This window comes from Zootermopsis nevadensis, unplaced genomic scaffold (genome assembly GCF_977971745.1).
Source record: "Zootermopsis nevadensis isolate Lab colony 2312 unplaced genomic scaffold, Znev_1.0 Znev_ptg000022l, whole genome shotgun sequence".
Taxonomy (NCBI): Eukaryota; Metazoa; Arthropoda; class Insecta; order Blattodea; family Termopsidae; genus Zootermopsis; species Zootermopsis nevadensis.
In genome coordinates, this window is record NW_028259154.1 from 17,152,839 (window position 1) to 17,171,629 (window position 18,791).

Below are 18,791 nucleotides of genomic sequence, written 5' to 3' on the forward strand. Positions count from 1 at the left end.
TCTGGGCGTGAAGAGAAGTGAAAATACACCAACTATAAACATAAATAAAGAGTTTTCTTGAGGTTATATATGGTTGGTACATATGTACGGACCACAGAAAACCGTCAAAGACAATACACACTGGCCAGTATACTGAACTCGAATATAATCTGGAATAACTGCACCGGAAGTTTACTATTCAATGTTCGGTAAGCTTTCACCTTCTCACGGCAAGGAGTATGAAGTTTACTGAAGTTTCATACCCTCATGACGGAGGCAGTAAGCACCGGTGAAACGTCGGTAAACTTCTACCACACTACACACAGTAACATCCTCGTAGATTAACATACATAGTATGAGTATGTATGTGAGGCAGAGGGAACAGATGAGGTGGTAGGGAAGACAACGATATTTGGTTATGTAGAAAAACTATCGGGGAAAAGACAAATTAAAAAATAAAGTATTCTTTCAAACAGTTAAATACTTCAAAATGTAATAAAGTTTTAAATAAATATATACGTAAAATGGACTTCACCAAAATACTGTTCAAAATCAGCAATGTCCAGTTTTCTGTTAATATTTATCTTTTATGGAAAGGCCAATTCTGGCTTGATCTTCTGCAGACCCAATAATTCTTGGCAATGTTTCTGCCTTCCCCCCAAAAAACAAACACATACCAATAACTATGTGCACATGCCCACGTAAACAAACACTTGTGAGTAGATTCCATTATACATGCCCCAAAGAAAATACTGAAGAACAGATGGGTAGGGTGCAGAAGCACAGAATAAATTGGAAACACAGACAGTACCTACTGTTTTAATTAGAACCATCAACCAACCAAGTTACAGCTGCATGAAGCACACATACTTTTGTAACAAAAATACAGACAGTGAAATTCATGGAACCAACCACTCAGCTGCATCTAGCACTAAGGTTTAGAATATGTGTAGTCTTACTTCCACACCACCCATGTCCCTTCATGATGTTCTTATACATATAGAGCAAGTTTATAGTCACCGTTTACATTTGTGATCATTGTATTATGCATTATAACATTTGGATTTCAGAAATGTAGAAATTAATTTTTAAGTTTATAGTGGTATTTGACACAGATAATATCGATTAAGGAAGTTTTAAGAGAAAAGAAGCATAAAGGTCTCCCAACTTACAATTATATATAGTAAATAAGGTATGATTTCAAAAACTGTATGCCACAGTGTGGTAAATAGATAATAAAATATCTAATATCCTACATGACAAAATACATTAAAAATACACATGTCCATGGAATTAGCATTCCATATGTTAAGTGTTCATTAGTGTAGATTATTATTATGCCAAGGCTGCTTAAGAACATTAACAGCCATATGTTTATAAGACTGAAGGTCTATTAGCCTGCACCTGCTTTAATACTGCAGCAAGAACACAAATAAGAGAAGTCAATCTTCTGACCAGAACATATAGCTTCACTAAAGTATGGGAGAATATTGTGTAATGTGACTTGAGTAAATTTATCTGAGCTCACAGTACAGATATCTTACTTTATCACAAACACATCACGTTTTATCAAGATGTAACCACATAAAATCTATTTTATCAAGAGAACAGACAAGATAATCTTTTGCAGGCCTTTTTGTGTGGTAAGTGAATAAAAATTCAAAACTTAAAATACTTCATATAAAATTAATGTGAAGGAGATGGGGAATAACACACAGGACATGGAGAATATCAAAGACAGATCAGAGTATTAAGAAATAATTTTATTCCAATACATAAAACATCCTAAAATAGATAATTTCGATGTTTGTTTTGACAAAATTTTAAATGCAAGAAAATATCCATGATCTTCATGCCTTCAAAGTACAAGTAATGTGCATTTTCAGATAGTACTAGATGTGGTCAACACTACAAAACATGTTTTTGTGGTAGAATAAACCATTCTGCATTAAATTTGGAAGGACAGCTAGAAGTGTCTCAGAGCCATCCTGAATACAGTCATGAATACTATACACTCTGAAAAGTTAAAAATAAATAATATTTCAACAGGGCAATGTTAACATTGTAGGGAATACTATGTATCGAGATACAGGACTCAAAATCAGAACACTCCATGTACGGGACATCCGCTTTCCCACATCACTAGGGTCACATGGATCAGATGCAATGGTAAGTGAACATCTTCAAATTACAGACTGTTGAGCCTAAGTTAGCACCTTTATAGCTGGTCAGTTGAACATATATATTTTGCTTGGCCATTACACTGTCTTATGTTAAAAATTTTACTGCTTTATCTACTGGGTCTCACAGGATAGTGGATGTAAGTCTTCTTAATTTTTAATGGCCTCACTGAATACTTATTTTATCTGATAGCCACCACAGAGAAGACAAATCACCTGAAGACAGAGACACAGCCAGTCTCCAAAATGTAATGGATAATGGAATTTTTAATTTTATAAATCCGCTAATAAAGACTAGCTTTATCTGATGTAGCCCCAGAGAGTAGGTACCTTCATATCTGAAGACAGGGACAAAGCCAGTCTACAGTTTAAAATCTATATTTTTTAGCTTTAAATTAAAATATCTATTTATTCATCAATAAAATATGTGATTCATGATGTTCACAATGGAAGAGGCATATTAACATACCTTCATATGAAAATGATAAGTACCCTAAACAGTGCAGGTCAGATAAATTAAATCACTATAATCCATGTGTTAAATTTAATCACTTTGCACTGACTTTTTAACACATTGGCAGCATGTGGACTGCAACTATTCCTGCACATATGTCATTATCTATACAGAAGGAGATGTGGAGGGCCATGGCTTGACTTTCACCATTGGTCATGGGAATGAAATAGGTAAGTGGAGAAAGCTATATTAACCCACAGAGTCACATGAGAAGTGTCAGAAAGGGTATGTCCTCTCTTTATAATTAATGCCTAAAGCAGGGCTGGTTGAAGCATTATATCATCCCGCTTGCTATCAGATCTCAAAACAATATGCACTAAAAAATATACTTTACTTCCAACTTGCAACACTGTGGATGGAAAACAAAGTGCAATGTAGTCACATAATCTTGTGTAATTATATTGGAAATTACTAACATATATAAAGGAAATTATAACAATAGCCAGTTTCATAATATGAAAAAACAGGTTTTAATATAACTTAATTTATTGCATTATTTCATTACACATTAATAGAAACCTCCCCCACTGGAAGCATAAGTTGTTACTGAGATTAAAACTATAGGTATCTACCAAAATATTGCATTATATATCATATTATAATGTATTTGACAGTTTAATATATTTTATTCAGTTGTTGCTGCTGTTAAATCACTGTCACCACTTGTAGTTGGTCAAGATGCAGACCAAATTTTCAATGACTTCGCTTGCTTCTGGAGGAAACTTACCAGTGATTCACAGTTGCGATGGGTAAGGCAGAATTTAATTCTCATTGTATAAATGTAATCAGAAACTTTAATTGTATTATGCAGTAGAAATATAATCACTAATTACTTTAATAGAAACTAAAGATATAAAGAGATAGTAAAGGAACTCTATTCTGCATAGAAACTAGAATTTTTGTTGCGTGAGCCTACTGTAATTCTACATTGTGCTAATTCCTCTTTTGGAGGTCAGAGTTGAAGTTCAGTGGATTTCAAAATTCAATATTTCAATCTACAAAAATTCTGTGAAGTTTACACCCTATCAGGAATATCTCCAAATAATCTACACCTTTTAAGCCATCTTGAAGTTGTACTGACATCAACAAACACAACCTGTTTATAACTTTACTGGAATGAAGTCAGAAAAGGGGCAATTTTTGTACTACTTCATGAAACCATAGCCATCGAAATGTCCACATTAACATTATTTCTTGTATTTTCATTTCGCTTTAATTGCAAATACATTATTTGAAGTGAAATTAAACATAATAGAGAATAACATAAAACTGCTTGTCTTTATTTGATATAACACTTTTGGACATTTTAACTGTTTGACACTGAGTAAAGTGTTTCATTCCTGTACATATAATCAAATTTTTATCTTACCTAAAAATTTAAATTTATACAAAATAAATATTTATTTTTTATTTTTTGAACTCTTTTCAACAAAATATTTATGTTACAGTACTTTATTTATTTGGTGAAACAATTCAGTCCATCGAGCAGAGTGTGCTTTTCTGCTTGTTGAATCTGTTTCATCCATAGCAATGAAAGTATGAAAGATGTAGCATAAATGAATCTGGAATATTCTCAGAACATTTATCAAAACACTTTGCTCAGAGTGAATACCGTAAGTCTGATCAGGGACTGAAGCCAGGCCCAGTTACTAGGCTACTAAGAATACTTCCTTGTGCCAGACATAAGAATAATTGCAGTAAGGGGACAAGGGCGTTTACTATAAGTGATGAGTTATTTAAATATTCAACATTTCTTGACATACCCAGATAGGTCCTGAGAAAGGGGTCATTCATTTGGCCACAGCAGCTATTATAAATGCCCTGTGGGATCTGTGGGCCAATTTGCAACAAAAACCTTTATGGAAGCTCTTGGTGGACATGGAACCTGAGAAATTAGTTTCCACAATTGACTTCAGATATATGTAAGTGAGCAATGATCCATAATATTTACCTGCCTACCTCTACTTGAATTTCTCTTCATAATTTTATTTTGTAACCAGCTCTTGTCTGACATGAGTAAGATTGGGTATATTAGAGGAAACTGAAGTTCATGAAGTTTCTGGAACTCCTTTCAAATTTTCCTTCTAGTGTGTGGATTTCAGCCCTAGATCTTCCAAAAAGCCCTTTTTAGTCTGTTTGAATGAATACACACAAGGTAATGAAATACATCTTTCAGTTTTATAGAATTAGTACATACAGAGAATCAAAAATGCATTCAAAGTTTTTGTTAAAAACTTATGGGAAGAGACCAGGTGATACTATATTAACATTAAAATGGAATTTAAGGAAACAAGTTAAATCTTCTCTTATTAACAGGCAAAATTTTGTGTATACTACTTGAGGAATTTTAATTACATCATATCAGACACAACTATGATACTACAAAATGAAAACTTTTGACACAGATGTAATAAGCTATATTGGATTTTACTTCAGTTCAGATGTGGTAACAAAAGAGGAAGCTGTTGCAATGTTAAAGGCAATGGAGACTGGCAAAGAAGAACGGGAGGAACAGATGAAAAGAGTTGGATATCCAGCCTATACAACACAAGCTGGTAATTACAACCTTCTATGAAAATATAACAGTATAGCTCTCTTAATTCTGAATTTGTTTGATTAATCAAATCCATTCTACTAATTTATAAATATCCATATTTCACACAATTTTATCGAATATTCTTCTGGCATGGTTAACACCATTTATGAATGAAACTATTGGGGACAATCAATGTGGATTTCGCTGTAATAGGTCAACTACTGATCAGATCTTTTGCATTCAACAAATATTGGAGAACAAGTGGGAGTATAATGGGTCAGTACACCAACTATTTGTGGACTTTATTGAAGGCACTGTATGGAATTTTGATTTAGTTTGGAATACCAAAGAAATTTGTTAGGTTAATTAAGATGTGTATGGACAGGTTATCTAGTAAGAGTTTGTATAGGTAACCTTCTGTCAAATCCATTCCCAGTGCACAATGGCCTAAAACAGGGGAATGCATTTTCCCCAATGCTTTTTAATTTTATTCTCAAACATGTCTTCAGGAAGGGTTTGAATTGAATGATCTGCAACAGGTACTTGCCTATGCTGATGATGTCAATTTGCTGGGGGATGGTATGGGTACCATAACCAAAAATACAGGAACTACAGGCTAGCAAAGAAATAGACCTAGAAATAAATGCAGACAAAATTAAACACATGGGCATAATACAAACCCAACATCAGCAACAATGGTGGAAAAGTAACACAACATTTGAAAATGTTTCAAAATTTAAGAAGTGGGAAAAAACAATAACAAGTAGAAATTAGGTCCATGATAAAATTAAGATTAGAATACATTCGGGAAACGCTTGTTTTTATTCAATTCAAAAACTGTTATCATCTCGTTTGCTATCCAAAACACCAAAGATCAGGATATATAAAACAACAATTTGGCCTGTTGTCTTGTATGGTTGTGAAACATGATCTCTTACCTTGAAGGAGGAACGTGGATTACAAGTGTTTGAAAACAAGGTGCTCAGGAAGATATTTGGACCGAGTAAGAATGAAATAAGTAGGGAATTTAGAATACTACATAATGGGATGTGTGGATTGCACAGGTCACCTAGCATAATGAGGACAGTGAAATCTAGGAGGCTCCGATGGGCTGGATATGTAGAATGCAAGGGGTCCATACAAAGTTTTGTTGGGAAGATAATATCAAGATGGATCTTAGGGAGGTAGGCTGTGAGGATGGTAAATGGATGGAGTTAGCTCAGGATTGAGTCCGGTGGCAGGCTTTGGTGTTGTACCTGCGGGTTCAGCTACCAGGCAGTTAGTCCACATATCTGAGCATCACATTTCATGTCTCATAATTGATGTGGTCAAGATAAAACAAAAGAACAAAAATGTTTCTTTTGAGCATATTCCAGGAAACACAGCAGAACTATAAATTTCCAAACTTCAACACAGTTACTTTGGATTCCAAGTATGGGTTGCTGAAAAATCTAAATGAAACTTCTTTAATTCATATTTGATGGGAAAATCAGTCACATGACACAACATAACATTCACATGTATATTGAAATACTGATAGTATGACTTGTTTATACAAAGCATACAGAATCCAAATATTTATGAAAGACAGCAACATATCAAAATTACATTAATGATGAACACATAGGCAAAGGATGTAGGATGATATAGAACAGGATACACGTGTGAACTGGATTCGCATGGCTCAGGACAGAGTGAAGTGGCAGGATGATGTGACCACAGTAGTAAACCTTTGAGTTCCACAAAATACAGGAATATCTTGACTAAGTGAGTTAGTATTAGTTTCTCAACAAGAACTCTGCTCCATAGAGTGTGTTAGGTATACAATAGCCATCATGCCAGTTCCAAGCTTTTCAAAGAGCCATCTGTGTTTAATTTATTTGAAAACAATCCAGTCAAGTAAGCTCCCAAAACAATCAATTTAAAGTATGCTATCTTCTTCTTGTACAGGATGGCTGGGTTACTCAAATGAGCATGTGAAAACTTTGTGTTCTCAATATCTTGCCAATGGCTTTACAGCCTTTAAAGTGAAGGTAGGTCAAAATCTGGAAGATGATCGTCGTCGATGTACAATGGTGCGAAAAATCATTGGCTGGGACAATAAACTGGTATGCTCAACTACACCATATCTTACAATATTTATCAGTCTTTGTAATTATTCACTTACATGAGTATAAATATAGTCAGTAAGCTTAATGCTTAATTTAAATGCAATAAAAGACTGTTTCAAATACTCCATGCTGATATAGAACTGAAACTTGCATGTACAAGGCAGTAAGTAAATATGGCTCTACACCACACATTTTAATGTCTGAAGGAAATTAAGATTGTTTTCACAGAGTAATCATTAGACATTAACACACTACCGTAGCAAGAAATCATGAAACAATGGTATTTAGCTCACAGCTGAAAAGAAACTGTAAAAATTTATGGACTTCCTATACTTCACTAGCATTTAGAGTATAAAGATGAAGAACACAATCTATTAACTGTCACACATTTTAAAATCTGTTTCTTCTGCATTATGGTCTTTGTACTGATAGCTGATATAAGATTGAAATTGTGGACAGATGGTAGATGCAAACCAGGTGTGGGACATCGAACAAGCCATTGAATGGATGAAGCAGTTGGCAGAATTTAAGCCATTATGGATAGAAGAGCCAACCTCTCCTGATGATATTTTGGGACATGCTACTATCTCTAAGGTATACCCAGGAAATGTGTGAAGGCAGTGATCAATAAGAAAAAAATAAACTATAAAGATGTAATGCAGGCATTTATTTGATGCTGGTTTTTCCCCCTGCAATGATGTAAATAAAGCTGTCCAGTGTCCCTAAGCATAATTTCTTGAAGATGTATACAGGGATGGATGTAAAACTTAATATATTCTATACCTTGGCACTAAGAGGATATGAGTGGTCAGCTTCAAGCTCCAGCTGCCTTAAACCCAGCGAAAGAACCAAGAGGCTTACTCAAAAAATATCAAGACTGAATATGCGAAAAGTAAGATGCTCAACATACAGGGATGGGAGATTAATGTCCCTCAGAGTAGAGTCCATCAGCATGTACACACTTGTTCCACCATTCCTGCTACTGGTGGAAGCACCTGACAAAATCAGTTTTTGGAATTGTAAACAGCTACTTGTAGTATATTCATTAAACTGTTTTCACACCATGAAATTCTTCATATTTAAAATTTATTTTTCTCAGTTTAAGGAGCAGAAAAAAGGCATAGTGAGTCTTATTTGGTGAACAGGGAAGCTCTCTCATCTGTGAAATACTGTATAAAGATAAAAAGTGCTGCACAAGCTAGCATCAGTGGGCAGATGCACTGCCATGGGGAATTTTCCATCCACCAAATTTCCACATCTGAGGTCATTTACAACACATTACATCACAGAAATATCTCGACACTTGTAAATAAATGTGTTGGTGAATAGCATGGCCTTTTGTGGAGTATATTTACAGTGCACACCTTTGGAAACAAACAAAACAATCAGCACCACCTGACATGATTTTGTCAGTCATGGTGAGAAAACAGATTTCCATTGTGATGACTGTTGCTTAATTTCATGGTCATATCCACAGAACCATGTCTCAACACCTGTCATAACATCTTTTAAAAAATTGTCACCACCTTCTCCAACTAAAGAACGATAGAAGCCAAATACAAGCAGTTTTACATCTACTGCTGTGTCACCAGTATTGAAACAAACTTTGCTGAGACACTTCTCATTCTAAAATCTTCAGTTAAAATGGCCTGAAAAATGCCACAAGTAATTCCACTTAATTCATTTTGTGAGTAATCAATCTTGTCATTTTAAGTACAGTGTGTCCATAAAATAATGGTGGGGTAACAAACAGTCATAGTTTTGGAACAAAGCATTATAGAGACATGAAATAAATGTCAAAATAAAGAGAAACTCTCCAAGAATCTTACCTGTTCAGTAGATTTTGATATGCGCTCCTTTAATTGCCCTGCTGACATGAAGACGATATTCAAGCTCTTGCCATACACGACCCCACTTCCTCACCCTGCAAGTCTCAAGATTACAGTCGCGAACAGTAAACATGTTTGGACATGTAGTAACATCAGGTACATTCATTCAGCTGCATCCCCATGCACCATGATTTATATGAGAGATAAATTCAGTCTTTATATTTTCTGATGAGACTTTGTACATAAGATCATCACTCTTAATCTGGCTTTGAAACATGGTCTCTTAATCTGAGGAAATAACAAATTTCAAGAATCTGAAAAAAAGATCAACATACATACGCATTCAAGCACATGCATGTGTACTTCTAGAGACAGGGTTATATATTGTCATCCTTCATTTCTTACAAAACACTGGAAAATTTTATTAACTCTTATGTGTTGCCACTGCTGGTAACGTGAAGTGTCTCTATTGCAGGCATTGAAGCCACTAGGAATTGGAGTGGCCACAGGAGAGATGTGCTGCAATCGTGTCATGTTTAAGCAGTTCCTTCAAGCAAGAGCAATGCAGTATTGCCAAATTGACTCATGTCGTATAGGCGGGGTCAATGAGGTTCTCTCAGTTTACTTCATGGCCAAAAAACTTGGAGGTTTGTATCAACAGACAACAAATTAGATTATGCAGGTCATTCCTGAAGCACAAATTAGGGTATGGTACTGGGTGGCACAGATAAAAATGTGACTCTGTTACTATATATCTCTCAAATTATTCCTGCTCAATGTTCAGCATACATAGCCTGCAGATCTTCTACTTAAATCGGTTAAACCAATTGCAATACTGAAATGTGTATTCCAATGGAATACTCACATTTTCCAAATGTGTTCTTTACATTCTTTTATAATCTTGATGTTCATTTACTGCAGATAGAAATAAATTTATTAGTTTCTTTCATCAACTCCATTTTGTGCTGTTCTCTGCCATGAAGGCTGAAAATTCATTACATAAACTGACATGTAAGTTTAATGCTGACAAAAGCTATCAGAAATGTATCATTTTTCTTTGTATTTAAAGAAACATTTAACACTCAACATGTCAGGAACAGAAAGCCTATTAACACTAAGTCATTAAATAATGTACTGTGCATGAGCAAAGTTTACATTCTGTATACTGAATGTTAATGTTCAATGATTGCTGATATAAATAAATATGTTGTTGACAATGTTAATCAGAAAATGAGCCATACCCTTATTTTTTCTTAACAACTTTGAGACTCAGCTGATAATGAATTAGTAATTCTTTCTGAAAACAACATGTTTATAAGATCACCCTGCTAATATAGCTAAAAATAATAAGTGTATACATTAGTTTTCCCTTGTGTCTCATGTCCAAGTCATTAGCAACAAGTAAACATTTGGGGAGAGAGAATTTTCTGAGTTTATAAGGGTCACAAAATCCATTGCAGTTTGTTAAATATACATCATATTTACACATTTTCAAGCAAAAGATATAGCCTAGATACCTATCAGATCAATATTTTACATCATGTATGAAGTTTTTACATGATGATCTGCTTTTCTAAACAATTGTACATTTTGTACATTTGGATTTGGGCTAATTTTATTTCTTGCTCTCCCAATTGCAACAATGTATCCCTACTCACACCATCCCTATATATCCATACATGCACATAAATCAAAACTTACATATGAACTACATCACAATGCAGATGCTATGAAGTTCTCAAACTCTCTGACTGTACCATGCATTAATTACTGTCTTATTGATGAAGTATGAGGAACTGAGTCACAGCCTGTTTCAGTGCCCGTGTGTCCCCATGCAGGTGGTGTGGGTCTATGTGAAATGGTACAACACCTCCAAATATTTGACTACATTTGCCTGACTGGCACAACAGAGGGCCGAATGATTGAGTACACAAACCAGCAACATGAACATTTTGAGAACCCAATAAAGGTCATACATGCTCACTACATTGCACCTAAGGTAAGTTTAACACCAAATCCGTGGAACAGGGGTGGGAGGGCAGAAATTTGATGGGGAGATAAGCAATTATAGTCAAGTACATACTGAATGTTGCATTATAGTTGAAACTACTGCTGCATTCAGGTATTCTTGATGGTTTTATAGCATTCCTTTGTTCCTCTAAGCAAATGATAACATAGTAACCTAACAGGCCATCTCTATCATCAGAGCAGTTTAGACCAATTATAACACACCTGGCAGTATTTGGAATGAACCAAGTTTGAATCATGGCAGGGTCACTAGATATTCTGTGGATTTTGGTGATTGAATTTTGCATATGGAGGTCATGTTTATATATATGTCTGTATGTCTATATTGTTTACAACAAATGTTCATAAATCTTTGATATTATCATATTAAGCTAATCAATGTGTGTACTACAGTGTCCCATTCTCACAGAAGGAAGATTCTGTAGTCAGGTTATTCTAAAAGCATACATTTTAATAAGGTTTATAACAAAACTGTTGTTCCTATTAAAATGGAGAATACTTTCAAAATTTATTGCAGATGCCTGGTTACAGCACAGTGATGAAACCTGACTCTGTTGAGGCTTATGAATATCCACATGGAAGTAAATGGCAAGAAATGTTTGCCAAAGGATTATTTCCTGATCCAACTAAGCAAAATGTATTTGTATGCCCAGCCAAATAAATAATTTGTATCAAAAAAGAAGTGTCTGTATATTACCTCCCTACAATAAGTGTAAGTCTTTACTGTATAGGAATGTAGAAATGTTATATTCATGCATGAAACAGCTTTCAATCCATTAAAACTATAACCATGCCAATAGGATATATTTTATGATTTTAAAATACAAAATTTCATAACAACAAAACTAATTGTGATATAATTTCATCCTGTAACCCCAAACTGAAAAAAAGAAATTTTTGGTCATGCCACTGCACATGACTTTTTGAATTACTTATATCTGTTGTTTAATTTCATGTGATCTTGCTAGTGTGACTAATTCTTTTTCTTTTAATTCCTTTATATACAGCTAGTTCAGGCCTTGAGCTTTGCAGTACTTACTTGAGTGGAGAACATATCAAGTTCACAGCTCATGTCCCACTGAACTAACTTTACAAGACATTCTCTGTCATTCAGTTTCAAAAACTGAACACATTAAAAATGCCAATACATTGCAAGACTAGGTGTTAAATCAGTGAAGATGGTGGTTCATACTTATGCTAATTAAAAATCCTTCTTAAAAATAAAGTTGGCTATAAGTCATAAAATTTATATGATGATACGGGGCACTATAATAATATATATAATAATAATAATATAACAAATAAACCAAACACAGGACACAGGAAAAGTGGCACTGTCCTGAGAGGGTGATATTCTTATACCAAAGTCTTTGATGTGGATTTATCATATTATATGCAGGAGATTAAATTATATTACCCACAATTTTCCAGATATGATAACAAAATAATAAAATGTATGTAGAAAATAAAACTACCTTTTATTAAATTAATATGTATTTTATTTATGCACAAAACTCTTTCCTATGACCTACATATCCAATACAAATTGTACTGGATTCATAACAGATAACAAATACCACAATAAAGCTGTCCCTCTTACAAGTAATTCAATAGAGATGGAAATTTGCTATACAATTACTGTCAATCTAACTCATTTAACAAACACCAAATGATTTAGTAGTCCTCTCTTTGGAGTTGTAACCAAAATCACTGACAATTAAACACCAAGACAGCATAGGAAATATCTGGACAAAATACTTGTAAGAAATCAGGATTATAGTACATTCAAGTTTTATATGCTACTGTAGCTCTACCAAAGACTTCTATAAAAAATTGTAATTTTATAATATGAAAACCTGCCAAAACAGGAACATATAACTTTTAGTCTTTAAAAGAAATATGATCCATTATTTGATAGATGGCCACAGTGATCAGTCAAAATACCAACTGTTCTATTTATTTCTGGAGAAAACTAAACAGAACTAAATGAATTAATATGACAAAATACCTCAATATCAAAATACTTGAACTAAAAAATGGCCATTTAAAGCTGTTACCATGTTTGATATCAGTGTGTCTGACTCAACATCATGCTGAAGTGACAGCAGTTAAAATGTTTGGAAGCCACAAATATTATTTTTAGCAGTGATTCTGTATATATTTTAATAAAGATGAAAATTGTTTTTGTCTATGATAAAAAGTAAATAGTTCTAAGTTGTTATAATGAAACTTAATCAGACAAAATGTGTCACATGCCTGACCATAAAAATCAAGACAAAAATAAAGAAATTAGTTTATAACTTAAAAAGTTATAGCATTTTATTATCCCCTACAGGTAAAGCTCCCTGTGCTGATCTTGGCACTCCTAGATGGGTGGTAAGTTTAATATCATGGCCACTTTACCTCTAGGTAGTCTCCAGTAACTACTGAACAGGAGGCTGGGTGGGCACCAGAATCATTAAGAACATGATGAAGAAAAGAGTCCTATGACTACATGGAATCAAACTCAGGCACTCCAGCCCATAGCCAGCAATTTTATTGACCTCGCTATTTTGCTCATTGCACTGATGCAAAATTTTCAGAATTATTTTACAAAAGATAAGCATACACATCTGACTTTTGATGGCAAATTTCAAGGAATAAATATACAATAGACATGAGGAAATTATGATATTCCATTCTGTGTTCAACATCCATACATCAAACAATTTTTCAATCTGTTAAGTATTTAATTTATAAGTGAATCAACTTAAACCATCTTAAGTAATGTAATGTATATTAATAGCTATGTTTACTCAAGAAATTTTGTACCATTAGCATAAATTTCTTTGAACTGATCTGTAAATATACTTGAATCAGTATATGAGGGCAACAGCTACTGATTGCACATTGTCCTTCACAACAAAAATATTCCCAGAAACTGCAAAGTAGGAATGCAAATCAAAACTTACAAACTGCAAAGTGTTGTGTGGAAACACTACAGGCGGGATGTCACATACTCTGGCTATAAGAAGAGAATACATCATGGAGTAATTAATCTCTCTGAACAGGGTATGTAAAGTGGCAAAACTGACAATGTTATAAAACCAACAATGTGAAAATTATGTCCCAATTTTACGGCACCAAAGGGTTTGATACCATGTTCATAAGAATTTACTGTCATCCTATCAAGTTCATACCTCCACACTCCAAGATCATTTTCAGTATCAAGAGCACCTTGTAATAATATAATCTTTCAATAAGCCTGAATTATTAATGTTTCTTCGCCTATCAATCACTGGTATCACATTCATCTCAGCAACACCAAGACAAGAAAGGGCAGAATTATAAAAAATACTTACTGAAACAAACCACCATGAATTTGGGCGGAAGATTAGACGAGATACAAAACCCAAGCTACTAGCTGGAGATATTGCATGCAGATGGAGGTGCTGAATGGAGTTGAATGGAGGCCAATGGAAACCAAACCTGTCAAAATTGAAACAACAAATAACTAAACCATGATAAAACATGTCAGTCAGTATAGTGACTGGCTACGGACTGGGCGACCGGGGTTCGATCCCTGACGGGGGTAGAGGATTTTTCCTCTAGACTCTGCGTACAGACCGGCTCTGGGGCCCACCCAGCCTCCTCTACAATGGGTACCGGGGTCCTTTCCCGGGTGTAAAGCCGGCCAGGGCGTGATGCTGACCACTCACCCCCATCTAGTGCTGAGGTAAAGAATGAGTAGGAGCTATACTTCCTCTCCCCCCAAGCGCCTACATGGCATATAGTGGAACAGCTTTACTTTACTTTACTTTTCATTCAGTATAACATTTTTCAGATTCTGTCAGAACATGGGACAACAGCACATCTAGAATTTTACTATGTGTGTAATGAGCAGTCAGTTCACAATAAATAGTGTCAAATGACAGGTTGATTAATGAGTAATTAATTAGAAATATACAGAAGGAAGGAAACATGGCCTGATTTAATCTATGATCCTGACATGTGCCAAAAGGGATCAAATAAAATAATGGAAAATCAGGATAGCAGATCTCTGGGAAAAGATTTGAACCCTGGACCTTCCAAATATGAAGCAGGAGGGCTAATTAATCAGCCACTATGGTTGGTACAAAACAAAAGGTGTATTATTTTAAGCACTGCAGGTGATATTAAATTTCACCATGATTTCTAAATTATTTGTGGAAAGCTGGGCTGTGGAGTCGGAGTCAGATTGTAACTTTGGCTCCAGTACTTTAAGAATATAAAATGTCTACAAATCAATCGATTTCTGCAATAACTATTAGACATGTATTTAAATATAGGTTATAAGTGTAAAAAGTATGCTGATGATTCATGTGGTGGTTATGAAATCTCCTATAGTGTGCCATTTACGATTTTAGTAGGTTTACCCTTATTAATATATATTGAGCTTTTATGAAGGAGTCGGAGATTTTAGTACGGATTCCACAGCCCTGGTGGAAAGGGTTAAATTTATCTTACCTTACATCTGATAAGTCAGCACCCTCTTCAGTAAGAACCTGTTTTGCTATTTCAATGAGTTTCTCCACTGAAAAAGACAGAAAACACTATTATAGTCATTAAATTTCTGGATGCCTTGTTGCATGAGGTGCCTATATATAATATCTAATCTGAACATACACTTTAAATGAAAGCAATTGATCTTTATAAAGACAAGCAGATTAACTGCAAACTGTTCTAAGCCTGACCTAAAATACAACCTGTTTCTGCAAATGGTTCTGCTGTTCACAGTTCTAGAGACTGGGTTTCCACTATGTGTTACAGTGAAACAGGATTCCATGTCATTCCTCTATAACAGGGGTCGTCAACCTTTTTATACCTACCGCCCACTTTTGTATCTTTGTTGATGGTAAAATTTTCTTATCGCCCACTGGAGCCGCACGTACTGCCCACCACCATGAAAGAGGTACAGCTTGAAGACTGAGTGATGGCCGGTGGTAAGCCCCCACCCTCGTTATGTGCACTAAACTTGTGCCTTTGATATGGAGCTCATTCGTTGTTCCCTCGTCCACGAGTATACTTCGAGAAGTATCCGGTGAATTATTATCTATATTCAAATTTTAGAGATGAAATTCAAAAGTAAATTGCAAAAACATATTTTAAAAAGTCAAACTCGCAAAGTTGTTAGCAATGTATTCGATATATGGAGGAAGAACAAAATTTGTAACAATGGACAAAATCCCCCACTGCCCACCATGAAAGCTTGAATTGCCCACTAGTGGGCGGTAGGGACCAGGTTGACGACCCCTGCTCTATAACATAATCTTGTTTATAATTTCATGAAGTGTGATTCATGGTTCCCTCAAAACAATGCTAATACCTTAAGAGTTAATAACAACATTTGTTCATCATGAACAAACATTTTACAGCCAACAGCATATACACTACTTTATACAACTTATTATAATCTGTTTACTATAAGTTTTGACATGACTTAAAAATCTGGCCATATCCCCCATCTCTAGTCAGGAGATTCCAAAAAGTGGTTTCCATCATACTTTAGAGAGTATTGTTTTGGTGGTGGTTATTATAAAGTAGTGATACCAAAATTGAACAGCACTTGAAAAGAGCAATGAACTAACAATGGTTGGAATATCAAAATGATAATAAACACCTTGACTTATATACAGCATGTAACCACTGTACTCATATATCAACACTCAATACAACTTAAAAGGTACAATTAATCACACTTATAAGCATTTACATGAATGACTTTCTAAATATCTAGAAGAATTTAATACAAAACGTGAAAAATATGGTAGGTCACAGAAAGAACACTGTTATGAAGAACGCAGCCAAGTGCATTACAGATATTCAGAAATATACAGAACTACAAGTAGATTACATAGAAATTCTGTGAAACCACAAATCTCCAAAATCAATCCTTTCAGAGTATGCATAAAAAATATATCTCATCTTAAAAAACCTTAAATTTGTATATTGCTGTCATGCATCAGTAATGAAAATAATTTGTAGCTGTGCTTAATAATCACTGATCTAGAATAATGCCTAGATTTTAATATTTATAAAATTCATAACAAATTCACTTACCAACATGTCTATGCTCTGTAGTTAACTGTTTTGCATTTTGAATATGTTCACGTGTAACAATCAAGTAATGATGTTTGGCAGCTGGTTTGATATCTGGGAAGACAACATATTCATCATCCTGAAAAGAGTAAATAAACAAGGTGGATTATCAGGAGTCTCTATACGGCTGGGGTACTGAAATCAGTGAGAAGGGAATTGGAGGTGCGATGGGAGGGGGACAGTGTGTTCCCAATGGAAAATTTCACGTTTTTATATGGAAGGAGGAATGACAATCATCAATTACGGACAGGTTTCTTTGTTCATAGCAGAATTAGGGCAGCAGTTAAGAGAGTAAAATATGTTAGTGACCAGTTGACTTACATAATTCTGGAAGGACACTGGTGCGACATTATTGTCCTTAATGTTCATGCTCCAACAGAGGACAAAAGTGATGATGACAAGGATAGCTTTTATTGGTACTGGTATTGGTCGGGAGGCCTGAGGAGAAGAGACCACTGGGGAGACCTAGACGTAGATGGGAGGATAATATCAGGTGGGATCTATAGGAGACAGAAGTTGAAGAAGACTGGATTTTGTTGGCCTAGGACAGGGTCTGGTGGAGGGCTTTGGTTAATTTGGTGACGAACCTTCGAGTTCCTTAAGCCATCTAGTTAGTTAGTAATACTAGAGTCACTTTGAATCTCAGCCATTTTATCTGATGGGAAAATTTGGCAGCTGCTAGGGCAATGATATTTTGGGGGATCCAACTGCATGAACATTGGTACTGTGTGCTTAAACGTTCATGAACTGTTCATAAATATCTAAAAAATACATCTGTAAAGTTTTGAGGCACAATAATTCTGCTATGCTCTGTGATGTCAGAAGCACAATCAATAAATGGGAGAAACAGTGACTACATGGCCTAAATGTAACATCAGCAATTACAAAGACCAACAGTCAACCAAAAATTAAAACAAAAACCTTTGTACTGGTATTAAACAGTAAGGTAGTTTCTTTTAAAAAAAAGGAGCAGAGATGTGGCATCCATATCATACATGTAACACATCCTTGAGTTGTACTGTAAAGGTTCAATGAAATGTGAATAAACTATACTTTATTCTAGTTTTAAAAAAACTATAGTTATGTAGTAGCCCTCTTGCTGACGGTGATGGAAATGAGTTTACTTCCGCAAAGAACTTGTCAAATTAAACACAGGTTAGAATTGGCCATGTTGTATTTTGAGTAATATTATATACCTTGTACAGGATTTCACTTTGTTCTTTCCCATTACAAATTCTGCAAAAAACACAGTTGTCGTTCTGTTGCAACATTGACTTCACACACTATGACATTCGACGAAACGATGGCCCACCTTCAACAACCTACACTCTCAAGGAGATAAGGATTACCAAACATTAACACCATCACAAGATAAGGGCTCTGACAATCAACGAGTATTCAGATCGCGGGATACCAACCGACGTAATTGTGCACTGTAGCAATCAAGACTTGTTTTATTGTATACCATAAGCTTCGATTGCGTCATTATGTTGATAG

General features: G+C 34.9%; 2 protein-coding genes across 7 annotated transcripts; one reads left to right on the plus strand and one right to left on the minus strand.

Moving 5' to 3' along the window:
* Positions 1-64: 64 nt before the first annotated feature.
* On the plus strand, positions 65-12,667 carry LOC110829104 (mitochondrial enolase superfamily member 1). 5 transcript variants are annotated; one of them, XR_002542852.2, is made up of 12 exons: positions 65-188; positions 2,048-2,148; positions 2,741-2,843; positions 3,307-3,422; positions 4,441-4,595; positions 5,110-5,228; positions 7,160-7,317; positions 7,780-7,914; positions 9,625-9,796; positions 10,967-11,148; positions 11,695-11,889; positions 12,185-12,667. XR_002542852.2 is itself a non-coding variant. In XM_022062481.2 (11 exons), exons 1-11 carry the CDS (start codon positions 182-184, stop codon positions 11,836-11,838), a joined length of 1,392 nt encoding a protein of 463 aa, XP_021918173.1. In that variant the 5' UTR covers positions 65-181; the 3' UTR covers positions 11,839-12,667. The 5 variants fall into 5 exon arrangements, 4 of the variants coding, with proteins under 4 accessions (XP_021918173.1, XP_021918178.1, XP_021918176.1 ...); XM_022062481.2 differs by having other exon boundaries at positions 11,695-12,667; XM_022062484.2 differs by lacking the exon at positions 65-188 and adding an exon at positions 564-1,622 and having other exon boundaries at positions 2,029-2,148; positions 11,695-12,667.
* Positions 12,668-13,691: 1,024 nt separating this feature from the next.
* LOC110829109 (adenosine 5'-monophosphoramidase HINT3) lies at positions 13,692-18,629 on the minus strand. Of its 2 annotated transcripts, none has more exons than XM_022062499.2 (5): positions 18,491-18,629; positions 17,256-17,373; positions 15,663-15,729; positions 14,519-14,645; positions 13,692-14,181 (listed from the first exon to the last, which is right to left on the minus strand). In XM_022062499.2, exons 1-5 carry the CDS (start codon positions 18,563-18,565, stop codon positions 14,155-14,157), a joined length of 414 nt encoding a protein of 137 aa, XP_021918191.1. In that variant the 5' UTR covers positions 18,566-18,629; the 3' UTR covers positions 13,692-14,154. The 2 variants fall into 2 exon arrangements, with proteins under 2 accessions (XP_021918191.1, XP_021918192.2); XM_022062500.2 differs by lacking the exon at positions 13,692-14,181 and adding an exon at positions 16,025-16,248.
* Positions 18,630-18,791: the final 162 nt, after the last annotated feature.